Raw genomic sequence first — 11,518 nt, 5'->3', positions numbered from 1 at the left:
GGTAATAGGCGAGTTCCCGCCCCGCCACTCCCCTCCGCGGTGACGTCACCGAGGGATATCGCGGTCGCTAGGCAACGCGAGTCAACAGCGGCGACGTTACGATAGTAACAGCGGTTACCTCCGCTAGCGTTACATAGCAACACAGCGCCAGGCAAAGAGGGTGCCTATTACGCGGCCGTTTTCCGTATGGTCCGACCGAGGCTACATGAGGCGCAGCGAAGGCTATTCACAGTTAGTTGTACTGTGACAGCCACCGAGTTGTACGGAGTCAGTCAGCGAGTCCTGGACCTACCGCCAAGTCAGCCAGCAACCAGTCAGTTGTATTCTGGCATTTGGAGTGTACTAATTGTGATACTGCAGATAGCAGTAATCGTAAATCTGTAATTTGAGTGATTGTAAGTGCGAATGTGAAATAAAATTCGCTACCTCGAATACATCGAGAATTTGTCGCGATATACGCCCGATACGCGACAACTGGTGTCAGAAGTTGGATTAGAACTTACACACGTGACCGACGGGATTCGATCTCAAGACACGCTACAATATGCTTTGAAAATGTGGCACCGTTCAGATATTTGGGAATTACAACAACAAACCAAAATTTGATTCAGGAGGAAATTAAGAGGAGACTGAATTTGGGTAATGTGTAACCACACCATCAAAATCCTTCCCCTCCCCCCTTTTTTTCAGTAGCTAATAGAGTTAATAATAAGAATTTATGAAGAAACAAAGGTTTAAGACATACTGTAAGAACAAGCAGTAGGCGATGAGCAGATAAACCAAACTTGCGCGGACAAGGACATCTGCTAGTCCTTGCGTCCAAGCATCTGGTGTTATTTTCCAAAAGTGCAGAAAATGATACTGCAAGAAACCCCACTGAGTTTCTTTAGAAATTGAGAATTAGACTTACAACAGTAAGACACTTTGAGAATTCGAGAAGTGAATGTTTCTACCAGCTGTAAGTCAAAAATGGGGGTGTCAGGAGATCATTAGTGACCCCTCATAAGTTGCATCGCTGTCAATTTCGCCGTTTGGTCTTTTAGGGCGAAATTCCCTTAAAAATAATCTGTCATTGGCTGGAACCAAAATTTAGCCAACTCCCCTTATCTGAATCGACCTATCAGGGAAATTAGGAGGAGAGGAGAATAGGCAGATACAACTCAGTTAGGACCTCTGGCTCGGCAGAGATTTTAGTTGTCTATCAACTTTGGAACTTGGTGGAGGCAAACCCCGCATCACACGCGCTAAAAGATAATTCTAAGTACAAAATTTTGCTCTCATAGCGACTCATATTGAGAATTAGCTTAATCAACAAGAGTGCGGCACAAAGGAATTTGGCGAGCTGATCGAGTGCATTTCAGTGTAACACCAGCTGCTGTAAGCTGAAACTAAATCAGATTGTGAGAATTTACGCCGAGTGTCTTTAAGAAGAACAACAATAAACTGTTGTGTTGGTACAGTGAACTGTGTTAATTAGAGGTGCTTCAACCTTACTTGTCTGAGTCTGACCCGTATCCGACCTGAAGAGAGACTCATCTCCACTGTCTAGACAAACTCACCGTCAGCTTTCACATGCTCACTCCTTCCCCACATACTATGAATCATAAACAGTCTCTAACTGTTTGCTGGCCCCCATACTATCAGATCCAATCCTGAAATCCAACCCCCCATAATCTCAACTGAAGGAAGAAGCGGTGGAGCCGGGTGAAGCCGAAACCAGCTATGACCTAGCAACTTCAGCAGCGGCAACACCAGATAGGGCAGCATCAAAGTGGTCATCGGAGCAGAGGAGCCAATCATCATCGACTCCCATTCTCTGCACTACTATTCAGACAGAGCCACAGGCGGAAGGCAGGAGGGACGGTTACGAAAGATTAATTGGAGCTCAACGTAAGGGCACTAAGAGGACAGTTATAAATGCTTGCTACCATTCAGTTGAGAACCTTTTATCTTCTTGTCTGCTGTCTGATAACATAAAAATTAGAGTATACAGAACTATAATTTTGCCTGTGGTTCTGTAAGGGTGTGAAACTTGGTCTCTGATATTAAGGGAAGAACATATACTAAGGGTGTTTGAGAACAGGGTGCTGAGGAGAATATTTGGACCTAAGAGAGATGAAGTGACGGGAAGCTGGAGAAAAATGCATAATAGAAAGCTTCATAACTTGTACTCTTTGCCAAGTATAATCAGAATTATGAAATCAAGGAGGATGAGATGGGCAGGGCATGTAGTAGGAGTGGGGGGGAGAAGGTGAATGCATACAGGATTCTGGAAAGAGGACTGCTAGGAAGACCAAGACATAGGTGGGCGGATAATATTAAAATGGATCTTAGAGAGATAGGATGGGGTGGTATGGACTGGATTGATCTTGCTCAGGATAGGGGTCAGTGGAGGTCTCTTGTGAACACTGTAATGAACTTCCAGGTTCCACAGATTGCTGGGATGTTCTTGAGTAGCTGTACAATTGGCAATTTCTCAAGAAGGGCTCAGCTCCATGAAGTCAGTTAATTAGTTAAACGTCAATACCAACTACTGTGATGATGGATGCAAGACCACAACTTGCAGATAATGCAATGCTGGGGAGATAAGCCTCATTATGTGTAACAAATCTCACCACGAACAGAAGACCCTGCTGCTACCAACAAATGGTACTTGTCTTTAGCCAGATTAAACTCTGTGTTTTCAACATTCGTAATGGGATCTCTCATGAATTTGCAGTAAATTGTTCCATCCACAAACGAAGAATTTTTAAGAGAAATTCCATCTTGAACCTAGAACAGGAAACATGAATATCAACTGGATAAACAGAAACATATTAACAATCAAATTACCTAACAAAATGTATAATATATATCTGTATCAAATCAGAGGGATATATGAATAAAATAGAAACAGCTCCAGCACTGAAAATATAATAAAGTGAATGGTGCAAAGTATGTATCAAATCTGTTCATGGCAATATATATACAGTGGATTCTGGTTAATTGGGACACATTGGTACAAGAGTACTTTGCCCCAACTAAGGGGCTGACCAAAATAATATACAAAGTGGCACATTTTGCAATTTTGTCACTGAGTGTTACATCTCTCCTAGGCATTTCTGTAGGGATCTAATATTTTGAGTGAAAAAAATCGCTGCACACACCATGGTAGACTCACAAACGCAGTCACCACAAGACTGACATCAACTGTAGCTAGGTGCTCCTCTGTACTGACTTAGTGACTCACTGACGATGTAGTACTCACAAGTGCACCATGTGGCAGCTACTGGCCCAATTAAATGGCATGGTGCCCCAAATAAGCAAAGCAAATTCTGGTTTTATTCTTGACTTGTTCTGTTCTCTATAATTTGCCCCAATCAACTGCTTATCCTATCAACCGGAATCCAGTGTTTCATATTCACACAGAACCTTATCCAACAGTAACCACCAGTGATGTCTGAGAAACATTTGTGAGAGTACTACAAAGTCCATTTCTTACTGTCAGCCGTTTGTTATCTTTCCCAGAGTTCCATGACATATAAGCATTTACACTGTTTCCACTTGTGCCATCTTGTACACATTCCACAACACTGTCTTCACCCTGTAAGAACATGAAGCAGTTAATAAATAAGACTAAATATGGCTTCTGTAATGTACAAAATATAACAAAACATTTCCACAAACTGGAAGGGTACTGCTAATCGTATTCTATTAGATTTATATTTATACTCCCTAAAGTACCTGCTCTTGGCTCAGTTTTTTCTTAATTTTTCCCTGTTGAGACTATATACTATTGTCAGATGATAGGATGACTGGTAAATTGAAAAGGATTTTGAAGGTAGTGTTCATTGCTTATCTGAAGTACTCTCTCAGATTTGCCTGGAAGAACACAGAAAAACCATAAAATATCTCAATCAGGACACCCAGTGGTCTAGCAGAGATTTGTGCCAGGCACCTAACAAATTGAAGTCTAGAATGTTCCCTCCAGACCAACCTGTTTGGTCATTGTTCTTATAATAAACTTTACTGAAATACTATCACACCCAATAAATTTGGGCCAGTGACAACTGCACCAAAATCTACATATGAAAAGGATGCCAATCATTTGACCTCTGAAGGACATTTTTCTTACACCATCAAGAACATCACACACATCAAATATAAGACAACAGAACTACATTAAATTCCCACATAACAAGTACATTACAATGTTCATTCTCTAAAGATAAAAGCCTTAACTAATTATCCACTTCAATTTTAAACATATCTCAATTCTAACCTTTTAACTTTCAAATGTAAGTGGTGTTTCGCCCAACACGACGATACAATGAAATAATTTACAACATACAATATACTTAAGGACAGTTATGTATGACCAGAACATATTGTATTAATAATGAGCACAAGTGAATAAATTACAACAGTGTGACAACAACCATAAGACTGAAAATAAATACTGCTAACTAAGCAAACTTGCACAGACAAGTAAATTTCCACTAAATATCAACTTGACAATATGAGTGCTTTCTGAAAACCTAAATTATTTTATATGCTGTTATACATAATGTTTAATTTTGAATGTTCAATGCGGTGGTCATGATGACTCCTCAATTTAAATACTACATGAAGGCTTTAATTAATGTATTTTATAATTAAACATATTCAGACGTGAGTGTAATAAACATACTGTTGTTTAACAGTCCACAAACAAGAAAAAGCTTGGAACCATTTGAATAAAAAGTTTAAGAGTGGCTGTGTTATGGCATAAAGCAGATCAGCAGTTAGATTTTGTGTAAATGAAAAGACACATATGAATGGGCAATTATTCTTACCATACTCATATCCAGGGACAGACCCACTGCAACATAAGCACTATTCCTTGCTTTCATTTCAAATTCATATCTGTCTCCTTGGACTAGACAAGACACCATAGCTGTGCAAGACTTAGTGTCTATGCAGCCACCAGGAAAACCAAAACAAGTCTTCTTTGACCCACAACCATCATAGATGAGATCGATCATAACAGAAGCCTGTGGAAAAAACAACTGAGCTTGAGTCACAGCCATTAACTGGTCATTCTTAGTATACTCAAAATTTAGTTATTTTCCAGCAGTATCACATGTTCTGTAGGATTTGTAATAATGTTGGATCAAGGTTGTTTAGCTTTACAAGTTCCCAGATGTATTCAGACAGTCTCTAGCATTTTCTCTTTGCAGAAAATATATTTGTGTGTTGATCCATTTTAACACAACCCATAGCATGGTGCCACTATGTGAAAGAAAAACATCACCTATGTGCTGTATGATCCACTGAAACATCACGAAAGTAAACTCTACAAAAGATGACACTCAGAGACGGGGGAAAAAGACAAAGGCTCCCCAGAGTTTCATTAAGTATTGCATGGAAAGGCTGGTTTCTTATTTTTTGTTATTACAAGCAATCAGAATGGAATTAAATTATGATATGTCTGAAGTAGGCTGATTTGTGTGGGTCACCTCTATATCATGATATTACTGCCTAGCCATCACAGAACAAACACATGGCAGATTAGGGGAGGTAATGCAGTCCCTGAATAAATTATGTTACTATATACAATTTTAAGTCATCAGCCTGAAAGTTATTCTACCAGAGAAATAAGAAAAATCTGCAGTACTATTTGACANTAATTTTAATATTTTAACACTTAACATTTATCAGTATATATGATAAATATATATTTTAGTTATTTTAGTATGTATAGACAAGGCATGCAATGAACTAGTTTGTCGTGGATTGGATCAGCACCTGAAGATGGCACATTTGTGCCGAAACATGTAGTGAGAGTGAGAAGAGGGGATAGATGAACGTATGCACTAGAAGACGGATAAAATAAATCATGAACCTAACAGCATAGTTGGCGTTCTGGCCAAGATCTGAACCAAGCATCTTTCACATTTATGTCTGAAGCAATACCCTCACTACAGCCATGTTATTCGGTTATACTGTTACAATTATAAAGAACTTTCTGATGGCAAGTGTTCCTGTGTACTGCAAACCACAGAACTGTATTGTTATAATCTCTGCTTTTCAAGCACAATTTCCTTTAGCAACTGTGCAATAAGCCAGCACAGATGAGGATAAGGCAAAACATCTAAATCTCTGGAGTGAAAACTAACAACATGAACATAAAATTCAAAATCATGAATAACGATCAGATACTTGTTCTTAACAATTTTAGTTACTGCACTGTATGATCATGGACTGGACAGTCACTGTTCAGTTCCCAACTGAGATAAGAATCTCTCTTGGCCATTTGATTACCATGGCCCATCCAGCCTCCTAACTAATGTGTACAAAGTTTCTTTTCCCAGAGATAAAGCAGTCAGAGCATAAAGCTGATCATTTACTTCCATATAGTGTTGCCATAGCAGAAGATAATATTCTGGGAATTCTAGGTAATCTGAAAGCAACTTCATAGAGGAACTGAGCTCCCAGTTGAGAGACAAGTTACAGAATGATTTCATAAGGATCTTAATGTTACAGACCACCATTACAATCTATGATTATAATCTGACAAGACAGTTTATGAAAATGATTTGCATACCCTTCTTGGTGGAGTTTCAGGAACAGAAGGTGGCGTGGTGGTTGCCCTGGGAGTTGTAACAACTGGTCGTCTTGTAGTTGAGATCCCTGTTGACTGCGAGCTGTTGTCCACCGCACGTTTCGTAACAGTTATAGGGGCAGAATTCACGTCTTGCCAGAAAGTAGAGAAGTCTTGCACCACAGTGGCACTGGATATCAAGAATTGCATTATTACCAGCAGACCCTAGGTATCATGTCTCTCATGATGACCATGTAAAATAATAATTGTAATGCTTGTGATTATAATAGCAGCAATAGTGGAAGGGATAACTGTTATAATTATAAAAACGTAAAACCATATGTATTATGCAAGAACTGTACTTACACAAATATTACAGATCCCTCATAGTAGTCAGGTGCTTCCCACTCAAACTCCAGATTATCCCGTTTGGACGGGTCTGCATGTGTAACCGTATTCTGTGAATTCTGAAAATAGTGCAGGTTAAAATGGTCATTAATTTTGCAAATTTATGCTGAACATAGTTTTCTACATTACGGCATGCTTTTAAAAAGAACACAAATCATCGACCCAGATAAACCCACCAGTATACTAAACTATTTTGATCACTTATACAATAAAGACACTGCTTAATTTAAGCATAATTACTTGTAAAGTTTCTTCAAATCTGATTTCAATTTACAAACTGCTTACAATATTTAGTCATTATTTTATACTAACTCACTCACTCATGGAGCTGAGCCCTTCTTGAGAAGCTGCCAATTGTGCAGCTACTCAAGAACCTCCCAGCATTTTATGGAACCTGAAGGTTCATTACCATGTTCATAAGAGCCCTCATAGGTCCCTATCATAAGCTAGATCAATCCAATCCATCCCAACCCATTCTATCTCTCTAGGATCCATTATAATATTGTCCACCCACCTACATCTTGGTCTTCCCAGTGGTCTCATTCCTTCAGGCTTTCCCACCAATATCCTATATGCATTCCTCCTCTACAAGATTTGTGCTACATGCCCTGCCCATCTCATCCTCCTTGACTTGATCATTCTAATTATACTTGGAGAAGAGAACAAGTTATGAAGCTCATTATTCAGTTTTCTCCAACCTCAAAGACACTTCATCTGTCTTTGATCCGAATATTCTCAACACCCTGTTCTGAAACACCCTCAATCTACATCCCTCCCTTAAAGTCAGAGACAAAGTTTCACGCCCATACAGAACCACTGGCAAAATTATATCTTTGTATATTCTAATATTTATGTTTTTAGACAGCAGGCAAGAAGACAAAAGGTTCTGGACTGCATGGTAGCAAGCATTACCCGAGTGCATTCTCCTCTTAATTTGTCATTATTTTGTACACAGAAGAATTTCTACTCCAGCCTTCAACAGTCATTTTCATGCACTGAACTTACACTGATATCATGGTTACACATGGTACTTTGTAGCAAGTACCACTATCTCAACATTTACAGTATGTCTGTGGCTCCCAACACTGTGTAGCCCATACCTGTTACCAGTTAGGGTACAATGTGTGCATAGCACTCTGTAATCCACACCTGAATTGGTTAGGTTACAACATATATGCAAAACTTTTCTGCCCATGTGGTGTACTGGATAAGGTTCCAGATATATCCAGGGCATCTGTGAAACACTTTGTTTCACTTCAGTTTATTAATTCTAAGAGAGCCGGTAGGACTCCCTGGATGGAGGATCAGCCCACTGCAAGCCCAATACCTACACAGGACAACACAAACACATAATAAACGCACACAGATATCCATGCCTTGAGTGGGATTTGAACCCACGATTGCAGTGTCCGAGTGGGTGAAGTCAGTTCATGCCTAAGACTGCACGGCCACTGTGATCAATTCCAATCTCTCTCTACAATGCATACCCTGTACTGGAATCAAAGTTAACAAAAATTGTTTCTAAAGTGTTGTGGCAATGGTGTACAACCGGTATGGACCCAGTACATACTCTTTCTTTAAAGAGTCCAGTGAATGCTGTTAGCCCTTTCTAAGGGACTCAACAGAGTGTGTGCCTCCCGCTTCACCTGAGTATGGAAACAGACTGTTTCTGAAATGCCGTGTTCTCTAGTTTTTACAATACGGGCAGTGAACAAAGCCCAAAACCTCAGTAATTCTGAAAAAATGTGATTGTTAAATTCATTCATATTTACTTCACAGAAGCAACCACGCTGTTTAATGGAGCCCTAATGGAGGGTAAGAAAATCATGACAGCTCACCTGATACCCTCCTGGACAGGTGAACGTTTTGGTAAGGTTTGGCAGTGCAGTGAATTGCCCAATCGCAGAGTCGCTTCCTTCAGGCTTCCGTGCTTGCAGCATGAAACCCTTAAACGGTGTGCCAGTAGTTGATGTCATCATGAGTCTGAGTTTCGAGCCAGGAGCAATACTGGGTTTGCCTGGAGTGACAGCATATGGAGACGAACTTTGCTGGGCAGGTACACTGCTATGCTTTGGAGACAAAGTTGAACAAGTACTGGACGGAGCACCAGACGGGTAGCTGGCTGTACTGTGTAGCAAAGTCAGCACAGCAACAGTCAGCAGCAGGAATGGTGGAAGTGATAATATAGCCATTCTGTAACAAATTCAATCAAAAAGTCAGAGATAATATGTCAAAGTAAATTAAAACAATGCAGAAAACAAATTTAAAAGGGGGGCGGATGGATATCTACATGAAAAGAATGCTGCATTACTAATTTGAAAACTATCGGTTCAGTTTGGTTTGGTTTGGTTTGGTTTGGTTTGGTTTGGTTTGGTTTCAGAGGATGAACCATCCTGAAGTCGTTGGGTGACCCTTATATAACCATACAGACGTAAATTGATCAATACTGTTAAGTAAGTGAAGTAAAGGTACCCGTGTAACAGGCCGTGGAGGCCCATAGGGTTGTGAGACGTTGAGACTCCCACATTTTCTAAATAAATTGGCTCACAGATGGCACTGAAGATGTCAGTCTTACCGTCCTTTACCCCTAAGAATATTCCTGGTGCTCATTTGTTAGAGGCTGAGTCGACCCCAGGGCCACAGTGCGGATTAGGTCAATTAAAAATCCCACCTCATCGTGATTCGATCCTGCGACCTTTTGGCTTGCAGCATAGTGCCTCAACCAACTACGCTGCCGCGTGCCCCCCCAATCAATACTGTTAACATAAAATATCAAAATAACTGTCTTCTTGGATGTAATGCAATAGAATACTGGTAAACCTGATATATGAACATGAACACAGTCTTCTGTGCAGCTCTCCATGCGGTTCCTGGTCCAACCATAAGTTCGAGAATTGCATGTCCTGCTTTCCACTGTTACAAGACACGTTTCAGTCTCACAAGAACCATCGTCATGTGTGTATGTTGCTGCCATAAACCGTGTCACTGTTGGCACACTGACCATGCGCTATGCATAAAACTAATTACTATTGCTCAAAATTTAAAAACATAAAAGTTACACAGTTAAAATTAAAAGATCACGTGTTGTGGCGGCTNTCTCGGACGGTAGGAGTCCTTGGACGAGTGATCAGCCCGCCACAAGGCCGCTATCTACACACAATAAATGCACACAGACATCCATGCCATGAGTGGGATTCGAACCCAAGATCCCAGTGTTTGAGGGGCGGAGACAGTTCATGCCTTAGACCACGCGCCTACTGTAATCGGCAAATGAGTAACATACACTGAGTAAACTCTTACTGAGTACATGGGTAACTAAACAAATCAATTAGTAAACATAAAAGGCCAAAATATAATTAAACAATAAGTGCGCAAATACGAGTAAATAAATACGTAACAAAATTAAAAAATCAATCAATAAATTAGTAAATACATAAATATAAGGAATGAAAGAATAAACAGATGAGGAGATAAGACCGAAGACAGCCGCCATGCGTTTTGGCATCACATGTTCGAATCCTGCTCGGGGGCATAGTTGCACTATAATGTCACCTTTTTCTGTGTTGTTTTATCTGTGCCGTTATGGCCTGTCAAGCGTTTTACTCCTCCGGCAAGAGCGTTCCACGCATAGCGAGCGGGGTTAGTGCAATCACCGTACGCTAACGCGCAAACATGATAATACACAGCTTGCCTGTACAAATTACTGCGAGGGGCACTCGAAATGGCTGCAGCTTCGGCAGTTTTTACTTGCATTGCAACTGATACAATAGGTTTTTACTTTAATATACAGAAATCCCTCACCAACTGCGGATTTCAAGTACCCCTTATTTCCCTCGTGTACGCAGTTTTGTTAGCTGTTTCTAGACAGTCGGCCCAAACATGGCGGTGATGTCAGACTTACGCACCGGCCGCCCTTTACCCCCGGGAGGATTCCTGCTACTCATCTCTGTTAGAGGCTGAGTCGACCTCAAGGCCATAGTGCGGCTGGAAGGATTAGGTCAATTGAAATATCAGATGACCTCATCGGGAATCGAACCAGCGACCTTCCGGCTTGTAACATCGTGCCTCAACCAACTACGCTGCCGCGTGCCCCTTTTTAATCTGCGAACGCATGGTAAAATCAGTCGCTGCAGTAACAGAAGTTCCATATTTGCTGGAGGGAGCATTATGTAATGGCATCGGGGACCAGCATTCTAGTTTGTGCGTACGTTTGTGGCTTTCTGCCACGCCCGCAACGAAAAGCTGTATACATTTCCGATATCTTCTGTCCTTCCGTCTGTGCGAGCGTAATCCTTCAAGTGCGAACGGAGCGAAATCTGATGCCACCATCTCATAACCCTAGAACAGTTGGAATCATTTTTATCACATTTTATAATGGAGATTCTTATGTCTGTCTGTCGAATGAGCTCAGATTTCACAAATATCGGCGCAGTAGCAGCGCTACTACACAGCTGGTGCTCATAAGGGCTTCATTCTAAAGTTAGACAGGAAATCTACGGCCGTCCACCCTCGTACCTGTCCTCACGAGAGAATCGAAAGTTGGCGTTC

At 40.8% G+C, this 11,518-nt stretch overlaps 1 protein-coding gene across 1 annotated transcript in view; it reads right to left on the bottom strand.

Annotated features, from left to right (window-relative positions):
• The window catches only part of LOC111869158 (putative ferric-chelate reductase 1 homolog), a 97,386-nt gene that overhangs the window by 16,659 nt on the left and 69,209 nt on the right, over window positions 1–11,518 (bottom strand). Inside the window, exons 2-7 of the mRNA XM_023860427.2 lie at window positions 8,809–9,163; window positions 6,929–7,029; window positions 6,566–6,752; window positions 4,815–5,012; window positions 3,482–3,583; window positions 2,616–2,772 (exon numbers count right to left, since the gene is read on the bottom strand). Of these exons, the coding sequence (XP_023716195.1) occupies window positions 2,616–2,772; window positions 3,482–3,583; window positions 4,815–5,012; window positions 6,566–6,752; window positions 6,929–7,029; window positions 8,809–9,162 (1,099 nt within the window). The 5' untranslated portion in view covers window position 9,163. The remainder of the gene's footprint in view (window positions 1–2,615; window positions 2,773–3,481; window positions 3,584–4,814; window positions 5,013–6,565; window positions 6,753–6,928; window positions 7,030–8,808; window positions 9,164–11,518) is intronic.

Source organism: Cryptotermes secundus, unplaced genomic scaffold (genome assembly GCF_002891405.2).
Source record: "Cryptotermes secundus unplaced genomic scaffold, Csec_1.0 scaffold1109, whole genome shotgun sequence".
In the NCBI taxonomy this organism is placed as follows: domain Eukaryota; kingdom Metazoa; phylum Arthropoda; class Insecta; order Blattodea; family Kalotermitidae; genus Cryptotermes; species Cryptotermes secundus.
The sequence above is the reverse complement of the archived record's forward strand: the minus strand, read 5'-3'. Positions and strand labels throughout refer to the sequence as shown.